This window comes from Halichoerus grypus, chromosome 10 (assembly GCF_964656455.1).
Source record: "Halichoerus grypus chromosome 10, mHalGry1.hap1.1, whole genome shotgun sequence".
Classification (NCBI taxonomy): domain Eukaryota; kingdom Metazoa; phylum Chordata; class Mammalia; order Carnivora; family Phocidae; genus Halichoerus; species Halichoerus grypus.
In genome coordinates, this window is record NC_135721.1 from 25,984,737 (window position 1) to 26,009,239 (window position 24,503).

Consider the following 24,503-nt stretch of genomic DNA (forward strand, 5'->3'; position numbering starts at 1 on the left):
AAACACAGGAGACTTGAAGCCATTGTGTTTGTCATCTTGTGGTTGAACTGTGGTTGAAGATTGTACAAGGACAAGGCTGTGCAGAAGCCTATGGGGTTACAAAGTCAGGGGGCTTGAAAATATAACACTTTATTTGCATTAATCAGCACGTGCTATTTAAAATGATGCAGTTGAAATTATGAAAAAACAAAAATAACATCTAATATATGATAATACCTTACTATTTTTATGTCCTATTGTCTGTACTCCAGTTATTCCAAAATTTACCTTATTTGGGCCCTGTCATATAGCGCCAGCCCTCAACCTGGATGCGTGGTCTTGCAAGCTCAGCCATATGACTGGCCACATTACTTCAAGGCTCAGGTTCTGGGCCATTCACTTGAAAGAACTTTGGCTTCGAGTAGAAAGATATACCTACTTCCAGGACATATGTTGACCCCTTCGAATCAGCTTTCTTTTTCTTTTACTCTTCTTTCCTTTCTAAATATTATACATTGACCTTCCATTATGGAAAGAAGGGACTTGAATTCTATAGCATAAAGATCAATTAAAACGTGAATGGAGGCATAGCTGAATTTTACATCCTAGAGAGGATAGGAGCCCTAGCAAATCTATTTGCATGGTTTCCTGCCAGTCTGTAAACAGAGCTGAAATTCTCTGTGGAGGCAGTTCTTCTCTTCTACACTTAGCCTGTGGACAGAGGGTACCGATGAGGCTTTGAACAGATCTTGGTATGTTACCAAACCACTGAGGATAGGGCAGAGATTCCAAAGTGCTTACCTCCTGTTTACTTCAACTGTAATTTTTAAAAAAGATCCTTCTTTACTAGAAAGCATTCTGAAGCCTGTTCCTAAAGTCTCAGAGAGAACGTAAATAGTTTACATTGGGAGTTTATTCCATTTTATACTTGAAATAAATTCTGGGTTCTTTTCCTTTCACATTTTAAAAAATGTGCACAAAACATTCAAATCCAACACTCCTCATTTAGACACCACTGCTGGCTCAAAGCCAGCACTCTTTAGAATTGCAAACCGGCAGAGTAGACTCCTAGAGGAGTCCTGTAACAGGCTTGGCTGAAGAAAACACACATGCATCAGAAGGGAGTGTGAAGCCCCCCTCGTGCCTCATAAGCCCAGAAGGGTTGATTCTCCCAAGTTGTTGCCCTGCTGGTGTTGCTGCTGGGGATGTCTTGTCTGCCCGAGGTGTCTTAGAATTGACTCCTTGGTCAGTCTGATCCATTAATCTTCTATCGTGTGTCCCCGGTTTCTAACTGATCTGCTTTTCTTTTGATGCGAGTGGGAGTTCTCCTCCGAATCCAAATTTTAACTCACAGCAATCCTTCAGATCTGCTAAGGATTAATAATAATTGACTTACTGGACTGGCTTTTTGGATTTTCCTGAGAAAATCCTGATCATCCTTCTATGCTTGGCACCCTTGGAGTTGGTTTTATATAAGGAACCCAGCTGGCTGGGTCTAGGCCCCTCTTCCCTGAGAGATGGACTTGGGTGGTTATGGTACATGAGCATCAAAGGGGGCGTCTTTTCTGTTTTATCTCTCACTTATTCTCCTGTGCTTCTCAAGGCACATAAACCAAGTCAAAGTGGGACGTGGTAGAGTCATCATAACTAACACTTACTGAGGGCTTGCTGTGTGCCAGACACTATTCTAAGCACTTGACGTGTATTAACTCAGTTCTCACCATGGCTCTGTGGGATAGATTAGGACATTCATAAGCTATGTTGGACTCTGGAACATATGTATGTATCTTCCCCTGCGTTTTAAGGAAACTAATGCTATCAAACAAAATAACTGTTCAGAGATTGTTCTGAAAAGCTGTTGCTTCCACATGAATAAAGAGTTATAAAATCATCAAGATATTGCTGATTTCAGTTGACTTAGGGGTATCAAGTATGCCAAATCATCCAGCTATCTTGTACCCAAGAGGCCTGTATTCCAAAAGAAAGGCAAGACAAAATGAAACAGTTACTTTACTGAAGATAATGATTTAGAGTAAAATAGGTTCAGCCTTGATCATTCCAGTCTCTTATAATTAAATTAGCTGGAAATGTATTGAGAATCTTAAGTTTTTCTTCTGTCCTACTGTTCTCCCACCACTCCCAGCTTAGGAGTCTCCTTCTCTCTCAGGATGGAAAAAAATTCTTGCACATGTCTAGAATAATACTGCTGTATTTGAGTATCTGTAAGTGTATGGGGAGAGAGGTGATATTTAGAATAATATAATGGTAGTCAGAGTGACAGATACCAAGGAGAAAACTCTGGCAAAAATAACCTGTTTTTAGTTGATTCTAAAGATGAAATTTTCAATTGTTGATTTGGCACGTTGTATACTGAATCCAATTCATTGGAATTGTAGGAACACAGGCTTAGAAATCTTTCAGTAGCCTTCCCTGAGAAAGAATAAAGAGACTCACACAATAGTTTTTATTCTAGGGAATTCTGGCAATTCTCAGTCACTACAATTCATTTTGAAGTAAAAATGTATTTTTCTTAAGTTTTTAATGAAGAACTAAAGAGGAAGCAAAGCTTAATTAATGTAAAGAATGATTCTATAACAAAGGATTACTTTTTTCTTTCAATTTATCCAACCTTAATTCTGAATGCATAGAGATGCATTTTGAGCATTTTTCAGAAAAGGAAAAAAAAAGGTCTTAAAAAAATCCCCCAAATTTCTCCAAACATGAATTGAGATGCTTTGATTGAACTTTTATCTTACATTTTTCAAACCTCTTTTGGTGTTCATGGAGCTTTTCACTCCTTCCAGCAAATCTAGTCATGAGGAATTTCTACCCATGGAAAAATCATGGTCTGATTCCCATTTAAAATTCTAATCCTGAACTTAAGTGACAATTTTTTGGTTTTCTAGAGAAAATTATTAGGATTTAGTTTAAATTTATGGCCAGCTAAACAACAAGTGTTGGCGAGGATTCAGAGAAAAAGGAACCCTCGTGCACAGTTGGTGGGAATGCAAACTGGTACAGCCACTCTGGAAAACAGTATGGAGGTTCCTCAAAAAGTTAAAAATAGAACTACCCTGTGATCCAGTATTTGCACTACTGGGTATGTACCCTAAGAATACAAAAACACTGATTCGACGGATAGATGCAGCAATGTTTATTGCAGCATTATTTACAATAGCCAAATTAGGGAAGCAACCCAAGTGCCCATCGATAGATGAATGGATAAAAAAGATGTGCGCGTGTGCACACACACACACACACACAAACACTGGAATACTATTCAACCGTAAAAAAGAATGAAATCTTGCCATTTGCAAAAACATGGGTGGAACTAGAGAATATAATGCCAAGTGAAATAAGCCAGTCAGAGAAAGACAAATACCATATCATTTCACTCCTGTGTGGAATTTAGGAAACAAAACAAATGAACAAAGAGAAAAAAAGGGACAAACCAAAAAACAGCCTCTTAACTATAGAGAACAAACTGATGGTCACCAAAGGGAAGGTGGGTGGGGGGTGGGTGAAACAGAGGAAGGGGATTAAGAGTACACTTACCATGATGAGCACTGTAATATGTGGAGCCATTGAACCCCTGTAATGTACACCTGAAGCTCTGTAACATTGTGTTTTAACTACACTGGAATGAAAATAAGTTTTAGACAGTTTTTGGCCAGCTAGTATTTTAACCTAGTTTTCCTCTAATTCTTCCTTTGTTCCTCAAATTCAGAATATGAAACACACCTCCTTTTGTACAGTAGTATTTCATCTGCACATGAATATTTCAGTGAGTTTGAAATTAGTTTCTATAAAAGATCAGTGATTTTAGAAACAAGGGCAGCTTTGGGGTTCTTGAGACTTCCCTCTTGTACCCCCACTGCCACACACAGAAACCCCAGGAACTGTTCCTGTTATGAGAAATATTGCTTGTAAACAGAGCACTTTGAATGGCACTTCTGAAGACGTCCTAAAGCTCTTAGCTTAATGTTTACATTTGGATTTGGAGAAGTGTTATTGAGAACATAACATCTAGATACCCAGCAACTTGGTCAGGCTAAATTATCATCTGTAGCCCCCTATAATGGAGAAATAGCCACAGTGAGATAATGTGTCAGGACCTGTTAATAACTTCCCTTACAAGTGTCTTAGAATGTTGATGGCAATGTTTAGTGTTTAGTAGATGTGAGGAGAATCGCTCTGTAGTGATGTAATCATCATGGAAGGAAAGTCTTGACGGCTAGTGATGGGCTTGGTCATATTTAGCTTCACTGACTATTTCTGTCTGTCATCATGCTTTATTACAATTAGTCAGTGTGGACTAAAACAATTGATAGGTTGTCTGGAATATTTTTATCTTGGCTAAAGACATTTTACTTAACGCTACAAGTTTGGCAACAGGTGTCTTTCAAAAACTGATATTCTTATGTTTGACACGACCTGACCTCATTCTATTTTAGTTTGCTTAAAATTTTATTTATTTGTTTGTTTGTTTCTATTTCTTTATAAATGTGATTATTGTCATTTTAATTGTTTCTGTTGTGTGTGTGGATATATGTGTAAATTTATACTCCTTTTAATACAGATACAGTAAGTTAGCTACAGTTATTCTGTATTTTTCAGTGTTCGTACTAAAAGGAGTACTATCTGTATCACTTTCTCCTTTTTCTGTATCCTAATTTTGACTCATGCATAGCCTAGTAAAACTCAAGAATGCTTTTTTTGCCATAGTACATATCTATATTTATGTCTAGGTTATATATATTTTAGTTACAATAAAACAAAATTTCATATTCCCGCATAATTAGTCTCTGTTCAATTTTCCAGGTATTTACTATTGTGAATAATGCCATGGGTATCCTTATAGATAAATCCTTGTGTATAGCCATGCTTCTTTCCTCAGGGTAAATTCTAATGTTGATTTGTTAGTTTTCTTCTTTTTTCTTTTTCCCCTCCCCTCCCCCCGCCACCTTCTCCTCCTTCTTTGATGACTGGGGCAATCATTTCAGGAAAAGAATTTAAGTATTGCAGTATTACACCCCATTTGCTATTTATAAATGGAAGAGGAAGGGAAGGGGATTAACATATATTAAGTGCTTACTATGTTTTTGGCACTTACCATGCGTTATCTTTTATAGGGCATTCAGTATTTTCAGGTGGATACTAAATATTTCTCATTTTCTATGTTCTTATAGAGCCAACACCCAAAACAGATAACGGTACATTTTCATCACCACAGGAAGTCCTCTTAGGCCCCTTTCCAGTCCATTGTACCACCACCCTCCCCACCCCCCCACCCCCATCCCCCCACCCCCGCCCCGGCCAAGCAACTGCTTTCTGATTTCAGCGCCATCGTTCAATTTTGCTTTTTCTTCAGTGTCATATACAGAGAATCATAAGCTGCGTGTACTTTTCTATTGATGTTGTTCTTTGTGTGGATTTCCTTTTGGTGTTTTCTTTGGGAAGGGGGGAGACAGTGTTGACGGGCAGTGGGGCACGCTGCCAGCCACACTGCAGTCCTGGAGCGAGTGGTGGCTAGGTGTTACCTGAAAGAAAAGAGGGGAGGGGATGGATATATCTTACACAAATTATAGCTGTAAAGTTGGTATTATTTCCGCTTGATTGCTGAGGTATCTGCGGCTCAGCAAGGTGAACTGATAAGGCTGATATTTCAGAGCGAGCAAGTGGTAGTAAAGCCAGGACTTGAAGCCTAAAGTCTGGTCTTTTTAACCTAAAAGCCTGGGCATGCCTTTTCCATAATTGAAGACTTTTTTTTTCCCCTGAAGAAGTGAAAAAGCAAATATTAAACTGCCTACCTCGCTGTGATAACCAAGGTTTGGGGAAGCTAAGGGTCAGGGTTATCAGGCCAGGAAACAGAGCAAGTTCTGTAAAGAGCTCCAAGTGGAGCAGGGAGGTAGCCAAGCCGGGAGGCGGAAAATGGCTTCACTCCTGGCCTGGAGCCCTCCTGGAAGTTTTTATAATTGGCCCTCAGGCAATCCCATTCCTTCCTGCTTTGAAGACCTCCAGAATTCAAAGGGCCAACACCTTGTGCTTTCAGCCAAGATTTTGGTGAGACTTGGCCAAGGATTCAAGGTTAGTGTTGGGAACGGGGATAGTTAGGTATTTCTCGTTGTGGGGATTCTTCAGCATGTACATTGGAATCACTGTTCTTCCATGTGAGGAAACGGGAACTCTCTTTAGGGGCTGGAGGTGGCTCCCCACAGGTTATTCTCTGCTGCTGCATCCCCTAGGCATGGTCTGGGATGGAGGTGAGAAAGACTCAGGATAGAGAAAGTTCTTATCACCTAAATGAATGAGAGATGTGGTTGAGGGATTAAGAGGTCATTGCAGGGCATCTTGGCCTGGTATTGGTTCGGGGAGGATGTGAGGAACTACAGGGCTGTTTATATTGATGAGAATGAAATCCCTCTGAGCATCCAGGTTTAAAAAATATACTTAGATTATTTTATGATACATCAAATGAATTCCAAATGGACTATATGCAAACTATTTTTTTATCTCATAAAAAAATCAGGAATAGAAGTAGATACTTCCCAAATTTTCTGAACTTTAAAGCAATAAAAGAAAACTTGAAAGAATTTTTATGACCACATTTAAAAAGTATGTGACAGAATATTTGTAACAAATAGGAAAGATAAAAAGCTAATAATACCCTTATTATATAAAGAGTTAACATCTGCTACAGGAATGAAATGTGACAGAACAGAGCATTCAGAAACAGACTCAAGTAAGTATGAGAATGTGGTCCATGATAAAGATGACATTTTAAGTCTATGGGATAAAAATAGAATATTCAATATGTCTTGGAATAGTTGGCCAAGCATTTGGGATAAAAACACTAAAGCTCTGCTTCACTGCTTACACCAAAATAAATTCAAGTGGATCACATATTTAAATTGGAGTGCCTTGAGAAACAGGATTACGTTGTAGGTATGAGCAGAGCTTCTGGAGTTAGACAGTCTGGGCTTGCAGCCCACCTCTGCCCGTCACCAGCCCTGCGACCTTGGGGAACTTAATCACTTTGTGCCTCACTTTCGTAAGATGAAGATGAAAATAGTACCTGCCTCCCAAGGATTGTTGTGAGGAGTAAATGAGTTGATCTCTGGAAAGGGCTTGGAACAGTGCTTGGCACATACAGGTGTTCTGAGTGTGGCTGCTTTCATCATCATCATCACCGAAAAAGTTAAAACTATAAAGGCAGTATGGCAAATATTGTTTATAAGCTTGGGGTTGGAGAAACTCTTTTTAATCATGACCCAAAAGCCATACCCCAGGAAGGAAAAGTTTGAGAGATTCGATATTTGAAACTTTTACACGTGGGGAAAGAATGCCATCGGGGTGGGGTGCCAGAGGTCACCATCCCTAGAAGGGATAGGCTGTGAGGTGACAGCCATTCATTTAGTGCTTCCTGAACTGAACCTGGAAGATGATGAGGAGAAGCTGGGCAAGTGCCCTGGGGAGAGACTGTCTCAGTGATTTCGGTGTTGTCTGGGTCTTTCTACTCGAGACTCCTGGATTAGTCTCCTGCGGCTGCTCTAACAAGTTACCACAGACTTGGCGTCTTCAGACAACAGAGTGTATTCTCACCATTCAATTCTGGAGGCTAGAAGGCCGAAATCAAGGTGTTGGCCAGGCCTGCTCCACTGTGAAGGCTGTGGGGCACAATCTTCCCTTGCTTCCACAGGATGCTGGTGGCTCCTGGCTTTCCTTGGATTGTGGTGGCCTCGCTCCAGTCTCTCCCTCTTCCCCTACTTCTGCACCACCTTCTCTGTATGTCCTCTCCTCTTCTTAGAAGGACATTGGTCATTGAATTTAGGACACACCCAAATCTGGTATAACCTCAACTAATTGTATCTGCAAATTATATCTGTTTCCAAATAAGATCACATTGTGAAGTTCTGTTTAGACATGAATTCGGGGAGGATGCCGGTTCACCACAGCTGACCCACCACAACTGTTGTGCTGCTTTTCAGGGAGAAAGCAGTGCCTGTGAGAAGAGCGGGGTTGGTAAGGGCCAGCTGCGCCTGGCACACAGCGGCGCCTCACGGGTAGCCGTTGTGGTGGCAGAGCTGGTGTGCGCAGAGCTACACCAGAGGCCGCAGAGATCGCCCCAGTCCTGTGAAGGCCTTGCCGTTGGCCGACACCGCCAGATGTTTGAACGTCTGGAAGTGACAAAGCAGATAGTAAGAATAGGGAGGGAGTTGATAGAAAACTAATAACGCTTTTCAAATAGAACTCAGTTGTATGCAGTATTGAGAGAGAAGACGGAATCCCATGCCATGGTGGACAAACTAGGATTTCTCTCTCTTTTTTTTTTTTAAGTTTTAAGTCCAGTATAGTTAACGTACAATGTTATATTAATTTCAGGTGTACAATATAGTGACTCAGCACTTCCATACAGCACCCGGTGCTCATCACAACCAGTGCCCTCCTTCATCCCCGTCACCTGTTTCCCCCCTACCCCCCACCCACCGCCGTTCTGGTGACCATCAGTTCTCTGTAGTTAAAGAGTCTTGGTTTCTCTCTCTCTCTCTCTCTCTCTCTCTCACAAAGTAGGATTCCATTGTTAGGCTTTAGGAGATCGTGATAGGACCTGCACCACTGTGAAAAAGACTTATCTATGTGGATACGCACATTCTGGAAAGAGGGTTCTGAACTCTCATTAGATTACCACATGGGTGTCCAGAACCCCAGGAAAGTAAACACAGACTAAAGAATCATCTTTGGAGTAGACTGTTAGCGTTAGTTTTCAGATAAAAAGGCTAGTTGGCCCTCCCTTATAATCACTGTGCATTAAAATATGCCTCTATAACTTGTGCTACATTACAAATGGGAAAATACTACCGAATGCATTTATCTATTGCTCTAGTTTGTCAGCGTCCTCAGTGTCTTCCAATTGCGCATAAATAATTTGTGCACACTCACTTCCTCCCCAGCCGCCACCCCATTTCTCTGTGGCTCTTTCGTTCCGGAGGAGAATCGTCTTCCCACATGGGCTTCCCCTCCTCCTGGCCTCTTTGGAGCCCATGCCGATGAGGCTTTCTCTCCCTGTCTACTGAATTGTGCTGTTGGCAAGGACCCTCGTGTCGCTTCCAGGGGACACTCGTCAGTCCTCAAGTTCTTCAGCCTGTCAGCAATGTCTAACACCACGGGTCTCCCTCCTCGAAATGCTTCCTTCACTTGGTTTCCAGAATTTCCCACTTCTTACCTTACCAGCTGTGGCTTCCTCATCCCAGTGGCACCTTCCCCTGTCGGTGACAGCCCTCCAGGCTCAGCTCGCCCCGTTTTCTTCCCCATATGCTTCTGCCTCAGATTCATCAACTTTCTCCTTTCTCAAGCCATGGATGGTGTTGGATTCAGAAAGAGGAGCCGGCAGTGGATTAGTCCATCAGCTTGTGGGCTATATTATTTCCATAATGAAGATTAACAGTAAAGCTGTTTTCACACTGGAAACAAATGAGTTCAATACAAATTAAGAAAACATTTAAATATCTTTAAAAGGAAATATGTTTACTCAACAAACATTTGGAAGGAGATTTAAATGCACTAAATAATGAAAGAAATAAAATTCAAAATAATATCTGCATATACCTTTAGTAGAACAAAATATCAAAGATTTAAAAAATAGTGATCTGCCTGCCCAGTGCTGGTAATATGCAATGAAATGACACATTTTCATTTACCACTGATAGGCATCTAATTTGATTTAGCCCTTGTAGAAAGTATCAAACTCACTACCAGAGTCTTAAAATGTCTATTCCCTTGATTCCATAATTCTGTTTCTGGAATTTGTTTTTTATGATTTTCAATTTTTTTAAGTAACCTCTACACCCAAGGTAGGGCTTGAACTCACAACCCTGAGATCAAGAGTCACAGCCTCCACTGACCGAGCCAGCCAGATGCTCCTGTTCTAGAAATCTAACTAAGGAAAGCTTTAGTGTGGAAAAGAACTTTGGGCACAAAAATACGCATTGAAGTGGTTAATTTTAATAATAATATCAACAGTGGGAGCACATGGAAGCAGCCTATTTATCTGACTGCAGGGAAATTGTTACAGTATGTCAACCCCGTGGAATATTTTAAATCTATTAAGATGATCTATTTTAAAGAGTATATGAAAACATGAAAAAATTCCATGACGTAATGTTAAGTGAAACAGGGAAGATAAGACTGTTTACATGGTATTAAAAAATTCACACATAGTAAAAAATTAGAAGAAATTCACTGCAATGTTAGTAGTGCTTATGTTTGGGAATTTTATTTTCCTTTTTGTTTTTGATTAGCTCCTATGTCTGGGGGAAGTATAAATAAATAAATAAATAATAAAACTACCAAAACCTGTTTGGTTTTGGTCAATTCAAGATTTGGCGAAGAAATAATGAAATGATCAAAGTCACTAGTATACATATTTCATAAAAGAGAAATTTTTCCAGTATAAAAGAATTTATTAGAAAGGAAGAAATAACAGGAGTAAGGAACTGTGCCTTGTAAATGAACACAATGAATGCTTGAGTGCAAGATCCAGGACCTGGACTGTGGGTTCAAATCCAACTCCACCTTTCCCAGGTGTGTGACCTTGGACAAGTTACTTGACTCCTCTGTGCTCCAATTTCTTGGAAATTGGAATTCTTGCATCTACAGAATGCAAATAACAAGAGCACCTTCCTCACAGGACTGTCAGGAGGATTGTGTGTTCACGGAGGCCCTGGCTCTCGAACATGCTCACATGCTCTCTTCGTCTCTCTGTCTCTGTCACCGTCTCTGTCTCTCTGTGTCTCTTACATATATATAGATGGAAGTGTTGTCTACCATTATTGTCTTCTCATCATCTCCATCAAAGCTCAGGAGTCAAATACCACTGGTGTTCAAAACCCCTTTCCGTGACTTACTTGCTGTGGGACCCAGAGAAAGTACATTTAGCCTCTCTTGCCTGAGTGTATTTGTAAAGTGGGGAGAGTACCTGCCTGTTAGGGTTGCTATGAGAACCAATGAGATCAGGTTGGTCATGTGCTCAGCACAGGGCTTGGCACACAGTGATGCTCACAGCAGAGGTAGTGGGGAGGTATTGAGGGCTGCTACCATGGTGGTGGATTCTGTTTTTCTTTAGGTCTCTTTTGAACCAGAAGGAAGTTTAGGAGCATATGGAGAGTGAGCTAACAATGAGGGTTTTGCTGTCCACTTTTGATGGAGTGAGGAAGTTGAGGATCAGTGATCATCATAATAGTTTATAGGTTTATATTGCTTTATAGTTTTGAAGCTCTTTACATATATGTTGACTCCTTGATACAACAATTCTGTGATGTAGTAGACAGAAGACCTGTCCTCATCACTGCTGTTTACCAATGTCATAGTCCCTGTATTTATAGCGGATTTCAGCAACTAATTCTATAGATATTACACTTCACTCTTGATCTAGCTGTTCTTGAGTACTTAGTGTTTTAGGTGGATGCTATGTCCAGTACTTTGGACTTAAAGTTCTTTTTTTTTTTAAGATTTTATTTATTTATTTGAGAGAGGGAGAGCATGAGAGGGGGGAGGGTCAGAGGAAGAAGCAGACTCCCTGCCAAGCAGGGAACTTGATGTGGGACTCCAGGATCATGACCTGAGCCGAAGGCAGTTGCTTAACCAACTGAGCCACCCAGGTGCCCTGGACTTAAAAGTTCTTTGTCCTTTTCTTTACTCCCTATGAGCAACCCATTCAAGTGGCCATATCATGGATTCTGTATCCCCAAGAATTATTCCACCTCTAAATTGTGTTATTTTTAAGCAGGGTTTGAACTCACGACCCTGAGATCAAGACCTGAGCTGAGATCAAGAGTCGGATGCTCAACAGACTGAGCTACCCAGGCACCCTAAGTGCTACTTCTCTTTCTTATTTTCCCAGGATATTTACATTAAATTTTTTGGTTACATGAATATTCTCTATTAATAGTCTATGCCTATATATATAATATACAAAATGAGCATTACAGGCTACTATGATTGGGGTTTTTTTTGCTTTTTGTTTTTTATGATGTTAATAATTGTCTTGGTTTTCATGTTTTTCTCTCTCTTTGTAAGCCTCTTGTCTGAAATCAATGTCTCCTGCCTTTCTTCTGGCTTTAGCTCTGGATAGTCACTAACCCTTTGTAATTGCTAAATCCAGTGGAGTCTTCCAGCCCTAAACTTTTATAGCTGTGCTCTTCTTGTTACTTCCTCCTCCCTTGGTTTCCATGACATCACTTTATCCCATCTTTCTGAGCACTCCTTTTTAGTCTTGCTTATGCATAGTCCCCTGTTTACCTTCCCTTAAGTGTAGTGTTCCTTAGGATTCTATCTGTAATCTGATTCTTACTCAACAGAATCTCTTTAGGCAATATCTGCCATGGCCATGAATGACTTCTATTATTTATTCCTCCTCATAGAACTTTCTTCTAAGCTCATTTAACTGGCCATTGAACATACAGATAGAGAGTATGAAGACATTTGTCAGTGCTTCCACTCCTGTTCAAGGTCCCACTCTCTTCTTGTGACATCTGCATATGAATTGTGTAGAGGCTTTGGTATCTGCCTGTCTAAAGTTCCCTTCGCCCTACCTGCTCCTGTTCACATAGACAAGCCACCTCCTTACCCTTTTACTGTTCCGTTCCCTTCACACACCACCAAATACACACACACATACACTCTCTTCTCCAACTTTTCCCCTCTCAAACACCTGCACTGCCTCTCTCCATTTTCATTGGCAAGAAAGCTGAAAGTTTTCTCTCCCCCAACTCCTCCTATAGGAGGAGGATGTTGGGCCAATTGTCAGATCCCAGAGAAAGCAAAGTATTTTACTAATTTAGTATGCTTTATTTGTACTTGATAGTAACTATTTTAGTAGGCCATCCCTTTTAAAATGTGTTAATCCTTGAAATGTTTAAAGAATGATCACTTGACAGTAGTGCATATCCATGCAATCTCTTCTGCATTGTTACTTTTAGATTTAAAACCACGAGTGGTGGGGGCGCCTGGGTGGCTCAGTCGTTAAGCGTCAGCCTTCAGCTCAGGTCATGATCCTGGGTCCTGGGATCAAGCCCCGCGTCGGGCTCCCTTGCTCCATGGGAAGCCTGCTTCTCCCTCTCCCACTCCCCCTGCTTGTGTTCCCTCTCTCGCTGTGTCTCTCTCTGTCAAATAAATAAAATCTTTAAAAAACAAAAAAACAAAACAAAACAAAAAATAAAACCACGAGTCGGATTGTAATAAAAATTTTATTTTTTCAGAATTAAAACTACACATGTGGGGTTGTAATGTGAATTTATAGGCAGAGATAAGGTATCTTGTCCAAACAAGAAAGAAAAAACAGAACTAAATGTTCTCTTTTCCACTTTTTTTGCTGTATGTAGTTAGGACCATGAGTCTGAGCTTACATTCCTAAAAGCTACAGGTGTCAATCAGATCATTCAGAGAGAGCACTCAGAATGAGAAGAGAGAAGCATCAAGCCTGTAAAAGAAGAAACCTCCCAGGAGCCTTAAAAGGGAGCCTATGCGAATCAGCATGTGATTCTAGAGAGTGGTTCAGCATGGCTTGATGTTAATTTTTAAGAAGTGTAAAGATGATATTCCAGCAGGTCTCAAGGTTTTTCACCATCACAGTCATTGATGATGGTGATGGTAGCCCTTTGTTTTTTGTTATTATTTGGTTTTTTTCTAGCTTACCAGTTTGTTCTGTGCATTTTTTAAGGTCCTTAAAATTCTGGTCAGGGCAGTGGTTGACGGGATGACCGATCGAAGTGGAGATGTTGCAACTGGCCTCAAAGGGAAGCTGCAGGAGTTACTAGGCAGAGTGACTTCAAGAGTGACGAATGATGGAGAAATCTGGAGGCTGTATGCCGAAGTGTATGGAAATGGGCAGAGCGAAAAGCCTGATGAAAATGAAAAGGTAAGTCCTCTTTCAGTCCTCCCGGGTGCTTGCCTTTTGTTTGAATTATGTGTATTGGATCTGCTTCCTTGATGGTTGGAGGAAGAGTTAAATAGCTTGAAATGGATGATTGATATGCTTAGGTTTTCCATTTTGATTCAGAATCTTTAACATAAGCACTTTGAATTGTGGGCGGGTTAAGACTTGTAAGCATTCACTTTTTTTTTTCTTTCTATGAATTTTTCTTACATAATTTTCTCTGTTTCCTGCAAAAGGGTCTCTCCAGCCTGCTCCCCCACTGGAGCTGCCGCGAGCAGCTGCTCCCATTATTTACCCCCAGCCCTTTCTGCAGGCTCCTTGCTGAAGACTCAGGGAGATGGGGCCCAGGGACAAAGACGGTTTAGATCTGAGATAGGGGCCATGGAAGGGAAAAAGAAAAAGGCACTAGATAAGAACATTGGAGGAGGGCTTGTAAGTCTAAACACAACATGCTTCACAGAGGTTGCCCTGCACCTTTCTCGAAAGCGCATTAGAACACCAGTTACACTCAAGTTATGCCTTTGGCCTCTTATCTTAGAACTCAAAGGAGCCCCCAGAGTTTCCAAGGTTGAAATAATTGTTTTCTGTTCTTTTCAAAACATCCACAACAAGTCACATGTACTCCTTGCGTGAGTTTGGAATTCGCTGCAGTACAGCTAATCTGTGGGATTCCTAGCCATCTCTCCTCCCTCAGTCCACCCAGCTGGCTTCTACCATTGCTTGTCAACCCAGAGAACACATAATTGCACGCACACATGCACACACTCCTACTTTCTCTCCTTCCATTTCTTCTTGAATTATGTGCTCTTGCATATGGAATCAAGGGTAGTCTGAATTCTCTGACTGGTGACTTCTCCCTCAAGAATCTGCAAGGATGGGGCTGGGAAAGAGTGTTTTAAACTTCTGTGAGGATACACACCTCCGGTAATTCTGTAGTTGTCGTCAAGTTCATGCCTCATTCTCTAAACCAGGCTCTTAAGCTGATGGCTACAGATGCTGAGGAAAGGTGTGTGCCCTTCTTCTAGATTTCCAAACCTGGCATTTCTGTTTTTCTGTTTGGAGGGAAGTGTCTCTATCCAAATACATCCATTTGATTGCTTTTAATTGCTTATTGCTGTTGGCTGTGCGTCTGTACCCCTTCTTTGATGAGAATAATAAAGACCGCGCTGCATGACACAGATGCTCGTTTTTCAAGTTGGAATTAGTTCCACATGACTTCCAGGAAACCGAGTTTGAAATGTGCATTCTACTTGTTATTCTGAACATTGTTCTTTTTCTGTCCTCAGGCGTTCCAGTATCTCTCTAAGGCATACAAGTGTGACACACAGTCCAGTTGTTGGGAGAAAGATATGACATCATTTAAGCAAGTGGTGCAGAGAGCCTTAGGACTCGCACATGGTATTTGATGTAACGTTCGCTATCCCTGCCATGTTTTAATGTATTTGTACTGAAAAAGAATTTGTCAAAAGTGAAGTTCCATTACAAATAAGTTCAGATTATTTCCTTCTATGGAAATTGTCATATTTCATGCAGCAAATCTTTATGAGACCAGCTGCTAGGTAGTAAGCACTTTGGAGCAACAGGAGCAAATAGAGGCCGGAGCGTAGGAAGGATAGAGGCTTAAATACCATTGGAATAAGTGATGGGTATCAGGAGCTTTAAAGACGTGAAGTACCTTTCCAACTGTATCTGACCTTCAAGCACACAAGGTCTGTTGGTGTTGCTTGTGTAGTATTAAGGAAATCTGTTAACATTTCCGGACTTGTAGTCTTCCTTTATAAATGGAAATATTTTTTCTCAAAAATACATAGTTTACTGGAGGACGTAGAATGTACAAAAAGCTGTGGCATATGCAAAAGAAGTAAAAAATTAATCCTATCCCTGCGTTTGGGAAATTTAGTGGATGATATTTGAGGGGAGAGATAACCTTACATATAAGGTTGCATGCCTGTTGGGTATATTCCAGATAAAGGCCCCTTTTCATTATTTGCATTAATGAAAAAATATACCAGTTAAATTTAATAATGCATTTTTATATTTAGAATTGAGTATGGATGTGTGATGCCCTGGATATGCAGTTCAAATAAAATAATGAAGCCACAGTGTTAAGAACTGAATCACAGAGACTATGAACCCATCCTAAAGTCCTCCTCTAACTTTTTTGGCAACTAATAGTTACAGTAATTGGGGAGCCAATGAGACTGTAAAAAGGGCAGACTCTTGAAATCAGGGAGACCTAAACTCCAGGACCGGCTCTGCCATGTACTTGCTAGGTGGTGTTGGGTAAATCACTTAACTCCTCTGAGCCTTAGTTCCCTCATCAGTAAAATGGGGGTAATGCCTACCTTCTTGTTAGGAAGAATAAATGAAAACACATTTAAACACTTAAGAGTATCTTGCACATGGTTGAAATGTGAATCCCTGACCTTCTCACCCCAACCCTGTTCCTTCTGGGGTAGAGGAGCTGAGCTGTCTGATAAGGCATTCAAAACTAAAAAGAGAAAAAGGAGGAGCAAGAGTAAAGGTTAACGTGTCTCTAAAGAAGTCACAGAACATTCAAACAGTTTAGAAATGGGCTTAGTAGTTGATAATTCTACTTACGGTCTTTGATATCACTGACAAGAAGGATATAAATATCCAATTATCTGGGCCGCCTACCCCTTGACAGATCAGGGAGACATGCTGAACTCTGTGTAGCTGAACTACAGAGTAGATGAGGTGGAGGTCATCGCCGATAGACCCGTGGAATGTGGCTGCAGTTCATGTGGCTTGTGCTGGCCTCATGGTGGGTGGGCTCAGAGTGAGTGAGTCCTGATGCCTTTGACCTTTGTGAATATAGTACCATGTTTGAGGAAACCCATACCTAGGTGTATTATGTACATAATTACAGCAAGGTGCAATCTCCTTGGAAGAATTTATCTTATCTACTTGAGATTGCCAACCCTAAACATTTCTGTGAACAGCTAGCTTTGTAACAGTCAAAGCCAAGATATTTTCTGTAGTCACTAAGTGATGCTATTAAACCTGTCAAATATAAATGCAAGGTTAAAGAAATAAGTACTGCAGGAAGAAAATCTTCAGTTTGTATCTTAAAGTCGTTTTTAAGCTATTTTGGGCACCATTTTTCATCAGGGCAGTACTGGGAGAAAAACAAGCTTCTATTCTTTTAAGTTTCCTCTGACTTTAATGAATTAGGTGTTGGTGTTCCTACAACACTTTAAGCATCTGTGAGTGGATGCTCAGCTTTAGTTTCTGGTGATATTTTAGATTTATGAAGATAAAACTTTACCTTTTCTTTGTTGCTTTTTTTTTTTTTTTAAGATTTTATTTATTTGACAGAGAGAGAGATAGCGAGAGCAGGAACACAAGCAGGGGGAGTGGGAGAGAGAGAAGCAGGCTTCCTGCCGAGCAGGGAGCCCGGTGTGGGACTCGATCCCAGACCCTGGGATCATGACCTGAGCCGAAGGCAGATGCTTAACGACTGAGCCACCCAGGCGCCCTCTTTGTTGCTTTTGTAGACCAGTGCTCAGCTGAGGAATGAACTGGGTTTCTTTGTTATTCTATTCTTTTTCTTATCTTTCTCCCCAACACTTGCTCAATTCTGAAAAAGAAAATAAAACATTAAGAAAAAATCACACACACACACACACACACACTCACACACACACACACACACACACACACACACACCCCTCCACATGATTTACTCCCTTTTGGGTTGCTATTTTTAAGAGTAGCCATGTACTTGATAAGACATTGCAGTGTCTCTCCATAGGGCTTCAGACCTTTCTGTAACAATGTTGTCATCGTGTATACCCATTTGTATTGTCTGGGGGCTATTCATTTCCAATTTCTGCTATTCTGTTTTCTGGGAAAGGGTAGGCAAAAGCTGGTTCCTTCTTTGCCATCCAGGGACTTTCAAAATAATAGTTATGCATTTTAACTATAGTCTGCCTGGAGGAAGCACTGCTATCTTGGATTTCCTGATGATTTGGAACAGCATTTTATTTCTCTCCCTTTCTAGAACTCTTATCTTTGTCTCTAGTGCTTTTTGGAAATGGGATTAAGCGAGGGGTGTAATAGTGTTTTTGTCTTTTTGCTCTATTTTTTAAAAATTTTTCCTGAATGAAAATAAGAATTAAAAAAAAAAAAGAAGCTGTTTCTGATACGTTCCTAGGTATTTAACAGCCCAAATACCTCAGCCGTGGTAGTACAACGTTCTTCTCCTAAGGCACACAGACATCATAATCCTCACTATCTCCAGGTTGACTGTGCCCTTTGAAAACGAGTTGCACATTGTTGATTACCATGCATTGTTTCAACCCTTAGCTGAGAAATGTCAAAGTCTAATAATTATTTTGAAATGAGAATGTCAAACTTGGTTCTCACCAGCCATGGAAGATTAATTAATGATAAAACGATTTTCCAGGCACAGGCAATCCCCACCAATTGATGAGAGTTTACATGCAAGAAAGACACCTATTTTCCATTCCTGGTCTAAGATCTAGGGCACTGAGTGACTTTCATCGTTGCACTGTTTAGTGTAGTTTTATTTTTTATTTATTTATTTTTTTTTTAAAAGATTTTATTTATTTATTTGAGAGAGAGAGTGTGAGAGAGACAGCACATGAGAGGGGGGAGGGTCAGAGGGAGAAGCAGACTCCCTGCCGAGCAGGGAGCCCGACGCGGGACTCGATCCAGGGACTCCAGGATCATGACCTGAGCCGAAGGCAGTCGCTTAACCAACTGAGCCACCCAGGCGCCCCTGTTTAGTGTAGTTTTAAAATAGGATCTGGTTATTGGTCTGCTTTGTGGCAAGCATAATTTAGAAGAACAAATATAAAAACAAACCAGTGGAGAGATACCAGGCATTGTATTTTTACCAAGCTCCTCACTTGTTCTTATAAAGCATTAATAGCCAGGCCTTCTGCTAGGGAGGATTATCCCCTCTTGATAATTTCACGTTTTAGGAAGATGGGCTCCCTGGCTCGCTGGACACAGCGTTGTCACGCGTGAGTGACTTCGTCCTCTCCCACTCCCTGCTGATGCCAAGCACCACTCAGCAACCTGAGAGCCCGGGTGTGGTCACCTTCGCTGAACACAAGCACATAGGTTGTTGAAATCACTTCTTCCAGAATGGGGACGTAAACCCGGAGTAGGAAAACGCGGTTAGAATTGAGCTGTAAATACCTGGATGTCGCTTCACTGGGCTGGTGTCATGGGCCACTGTGAAGCCCCCATTTGGGACCCGGTGCCCCGGGAAGCTACACTAAAGATCTGCTACATCTGCTTTTGCCCTCTGTGGGCACCTTGCGTTCAGCTAGATTTTGTCTCTTTTTGCCTAATTTCACTGTGTGTGTGTGTGTGTGTGTGTGTGTTTAGGGTCTTCTCCCAGTGATCTGTAACTTACCAAAAATCACCTATTTCCCCTCAAAATTCTCCGTTTAGCAATAAGCGTGAAGAAGGATAATGGGGGAAATTATGCACATAATTGTTGTCCTTTTGCCAAAACAAAACCTTTCCATGTGGGAATATTTCTCAAGTCCGTACTATAAAATCCTAATTAAGTAATGGTTTTTGGCACTTGTAAATTATCGTTGCCAGTATTTAACGCATGTTTTCTCCCATATTTATGTTTCAGTGGCTATAAAACACAGTAAAAACAAATCCAGTCCCGCAGAGGCCGTACAGGTGCTTCCTTCAGTTCGACTCAACTTACAGGGCCTGTTATCTAAAGCAAAGGTGAGAGTGATTTAAAATGTGATTTAACTCAAAGTGCCGTAGGAAGAAGGGTCTCTAGCATGAGCTGACTGCTCTTGAATCTTCTTTTACGTCAGGGCTGATTTTAGGCCCACGTTACGTTTTAGCTGTCAGCCCCCAGGGGGTCGGTGGGACTGGTGGGGGTGTTACTGGCCCAGTGGCTAGACTCCTGTGGGTAACTTGGGAGTCTTTGAAATTAATACTTATAACCCAGCCCTGCTGCTTTCTTGAATTTAAATTAAAACAATGCTCTTCTTACTGTCACTTTTTCCGAAGTGTGACATATATGCCCCTGATAGCGCTTGGCTGAACTTTCGATTTCAGTGTGTATTTATTTCAGCACATGTTAGAAAAACTTTAACTAGCACCTCAGATCTACATTTTCGTGAATATTATTGCTTATTTTTCATTTGCAGTAATGTAATGTTTCCTCTAAAAAAAGACTTTTATTTAAGAAGCTGATTTCGAAGCCCGGTGACGGGTATTAAGGAGGGCACGTACTGCATGGAGCACTGGGTGTTATACGAAAACAATGGATCGTGGATCACCACATCAAAAACCAATGATGTACTGTATGGTGACTAACATAATATAATAAAATTAAAAACTACAAAAAAAACTGATTTCGAAACAAATATGAAGTAGGTAGTATATGGATTTCACAAAGATTAAGGTCGGTGAGTGACTCAGGTTTGACAACTAAAACATTTACCATCAATCTACAAATGCCACCTTGTGAACTAGCGCTGGGTTGGGGACGCCTGAGAATCCCTGAGGGAACTGGTTTGGAGTCTGAACTCGGAGCGTCTACCTGTGGCAAGGCAGGTACGGGGCGGAGCCTGGGAGATCCCTGCAGCCAGGTGTGGATTATACCTCTGGAAGCAAACTGTAAAGGAATATAGTTTCTTTCTTTTTTTTTTTTTTTTAATTAATTAATTTATTTGAGAGAGAGAAAGCATGAGTGGGCCGAGGGGGAAGCAGGCACCCCACTGAGCAGGGAGCCCGATGTGGGGCTCAATCCCCAGACCCTAGATCATGACCTGAGCCCAACCGACTGAGCCACCCAGGCGCCCCAAGGAATATAGTTTCTAATACAATTCAGTGCTTTCTTTTCTCATTTTTGCTTGCCTTCATTATTTAATCTTGGGTTGTAAATGAATTCTGACACTTCTGAGAGCAAGTCTATGGCAAGTGAAGTCACTTCAGGACACATGTAAAAACCTTCCCAGAGTAAGTATGTCTTTTTATTAATTGCTTGATCTTTTCTGATGAGGGCATCATTTTTGCCCCTTTAGATTATTAACTTGCTTTACTATCCTTTTAATCTGCAAGCTGGACCCGGTTTCTAATAATCTACCAGGAAGAACTGTATTTCCTCCCAGCTTGGTATGATAACTTCAGAATTTTATATCTCTCAGAAGGCTGCACAGACTCTCAAAGAAAGTCAAGGTAGCAGGCTTCTCCTGTGACTTTCCTTCAGGAGCTAGGTTTCCTAGTTTAGTTTTGGTTGGATTACTAACCTACCCACGATTGTTTATTTCCTCAGGAGATACTCTACTAGTTCCCTTATCTCTGTGCAAAGCTTTTTCTTAAAAGTTATTACTTTTACATAAATCTGTACCTGCAAACCTAAATGTCTTGTCTCTGCAGGTACTGCCCATCCTCCCTTTTGTGGAAGATCCCCAAACATTGAAAATGAGGCCTCAGAACATCATCTGTGTTTAGATTTTGTTCTCATTAGATCCCAACTGGGAAAATTTGCCTCCCAACGCCTCCTTCTGAAAGCCTGTTTTTGCTAGAGTGTTTGGGAGTCTCTGATTTTGTAGTAGATCATATGCCTTTCCTATTTTTTTTTAACAACTTGGGTTTGCTCAGCTGAATTGCGATCCCCAAAACACTTTTTTAGAACACTTTAAAGAGTGAGAATGAAATAGGATAGATAGCTCTATTAAATAGCTTGTAATAAGCTTGGTTTGCACCAATCTCTGATCTTTTCTTGCCAGGCCAGGGAGTTCATGGAAATAAACTCCTAGAGCCTAGAGACTCACCTGAGACTCAACCAGTCCATGGGCTCCGCCCCCCCACCCCCCGGCCAATCGCTGTGCAGATTTGCTGCAGAGGGCATGAGGGCTGTTGGGGAAAATGCCGGAGAGCCTGGAGACAGGACAGATTTTACCACTTACACACTTTGGGATCCTCAGCAAATAATCCATTCTTTCTAAGCCTCAGTTTCTCTCTCCTTCCTCTTTAGTTTATAGGTGAGTGATGCAGATTCATGATGATTTGCAAGCACTATAATTCTTAGTAAAAATAAAATATGCTATGTGAGTCTAGGTTATTTTTCTAAAAGGTGTTTTCTCTACTGATCACATTGTGACGGCTCCTATGTCATTCTCTTATGAAATGCTGTGCACGGTGTGACTACATGGTAATGTGACAAATCTTTACTGAACATTGATGAAGTCCTGCATTCAGTGAAACTCTAAGCTTGTCCCAGTGATTATACCATCACGCAAAACATCTTTGGGACTCCCTTTTTAGAATAACCATCAGAACAATTGTCATGTCTTATTATCTATGGTCGTGATAGTAAATAGTCATATGGTAATGGTAAACAAGTCATCTAGTCAGGCCTGGTGAAAAAGATAGACAGTGGGACTTCTGGGTGGCTCAGTCGGTTAAGCGACTGACTTGATTTCGGCTCAGGTCATGATCTTAGGGTCCTGGGATCGAGCCCTGTGTCGGGCTCCATGCTCAGCATGGAGTCTGCTTGAGATTCTTTCCCTCTGCCCTCCCCCCCCACCCCGTCCTGTTCACGCTCTCTCTCTCTCTCAAATTAAAAAAAAAAAAAAAAAGAAAAAGTATGTTGAGTAAATTACATTTCTGATCAACACACAAACACACACACATGCACACTGTGGTCGTAAAATCCTGAAGCTTATTTTCTTGGGTGCCTGTCCTGGCTCAGCAGGCAGTTCCAAATAGAAAGGCTCTCCAGAATGCCTCAGCTATGGTGGCATTACCGAAGTATGTTGCAATGTGCCTCCCAAGGCAATTCCTTTTACAGGAAGAGGGCACATTTATTTTTATTTTAATATGCTGAGCTTCTTTGCTTTTACCAAATCTTGATAATCTTTGTGGCCTCTGAGTCCTAAGCCGTAATAATTTTCAAATAATTGGCATAAAGGGGTATGATTTGTATGAGCTTGAATATAAAATATATTCATTTTGCTTATATACACAATGAATAGATTTGTTTTGTTTGGATGACAAATGTCCATTCATCCTGAAACCATCGTATGACATCAAAATGAATAACCAGGGGACACCTGGGTGTCTCAGTGGGTTAAGCATCTGCCTTCGGCTCAGGTGATCCCAGGGTCCTGGGATCGAGTCCCACATCGGGCTCCTTGCTCAACAGGGAGCCTGCTTCTCCCTCTGCCCCTCCCCCTGCTCGGGCTATCCCTCTCTCTGACAAATAAATAAATAAAATTTTTTTAAAAAAATGAATAACTAGTGAATTCAACTGCAACTATTTTTAAAGGGCAACCATTTTTAAGAGCAGAGCTCATTTGAATTTACAAGTTCAGGCATGTTGTTTGATGCCTGGTTTAATTTTGCGGCTTGTACATTTCCAGGATGGTGAGCAGAACAAACACTAACCATTGCTACTACCATGTGGTATTATTAGATACAGGGAATTTTAATTCTATCCTCTGTACCTATTTTATTTTAAAGAGATTGTCATTGTTTTGATAGTTCTCCTTTGTTCTTTATGTTGCAGCAACTTTTTACAGATGTGTCAAGTGGAGAAATTTCCAGGGAGTTAGCTGATGAGAAAGCAGCGATGGACGCCCTCGTCATAGAGCTGCAAGGCCTAAGCAACCAGTTTCGAAACCAGTACTGACCATCCTGGGAACAGTTTTTGGAAAAGGAGCGCTCACCTTCTGAATTTCTCTTATACCTGTGTATAAGAATTTCTTTTATACCTGTGTATCTGAAACACAAGATAATTGATTTTTTAAAATAAATTTCTCTTTAATGGCTAACATTTTTGTTTTGTGATTTTTCCACGTTTGGACTTTCCGAAGTACGTTAATTAAAAGTTCCCTGTTTCTTTAGGCTTAGTTGCAGTTGAATTTAGTATATTCTTTTGTATTCTGTGCTGAAGTATTTTGGCACTAAGAGAAAAAATTACAGTTTTCTTTTTAGCATAGGGTTTATTCTCTCTCAGCCTAAAATGAATTAGAGCATCCTTTGGAAAGACTTAGTCTGTAACAGGGAAAAAAATCCACACACTACAAGTCTGTGGAATCATTGGATTGGCTGCATTATTATCCAAAAATGATAAAAGGTAGATAGAATGACAGAAATCTTTCTCCTTCTTGAGATTTTATATTTGTGTCAGAAAGATACAGGCTTGGCTAATTAGAAATGTGGGCATACTTTAGCTTCTAAATCAAGAAAATGCAAGAAAAAAAGTGACATAACCCAAATTTTGATTGAGCCATTAACCACTACTAACCAGGCTGACCCTCCTCATTTTGTAGACTGCCAGTCCTAAAGATGGTTGTTTAATAAGGTTATTGAGTGAAGACAGCCATAAATGCTGCCATATTACAAAAATGCCAAAGTAAAATGCTTTCTTAGTAATGTCTGTGGAAACAAATATTGAAGGCAGCAGCTGAGCTTAATAATCTTACTACAAAAGTCATGGTGAGGAATTCTCAGTCCTGGCTTGGGTTGCTGAATTTTGGGTCCCATGCATAAGTCATTTGACCCTTGCTTTTTATCTATGTTCTTATTTATAGAATGTGAATAATTTCTACCT

General features: G+C 40.8%; 1 protein-coding gene across 3 annotated transcripts in view; it reads left to right on the forward strand.

Moving 5' to 3' along the window:
- TTC27 (tetratricopeptide repeat domain 27) overlaps positions 1-23,721 on the forward strand; it is a 169,502-nt gene extending 145,781 nt beyond the window's left edge. For all 3 annotated transcript variants that reach the window (XM_036119108.2, XM_036119110.2, XM_078056160.1), the window contains 4 exons: positions 13,697-13,894; positions 15,199-15,310; positions 19,554-19,654; positions 23,457-23,721. In XM_036119108.2, coding sequence (XP_035975001.2) covers positions 13,697-13,894; positions 15,199-15,310; positions 19,554-19,654; positions 23,457-23,579 — 534 coding nt within the window. In that variant the 3' untranslated portion in view covers positions 23,580-23,721. The remainder of the gene's footprint in view (positions 1-13,696; positions 13,895-15,198; positions 15,311-19,553; positions 19,655-23,456) is intronic.
- Positions 23,722-24,503: the final 782 nt, after the last annotated feature.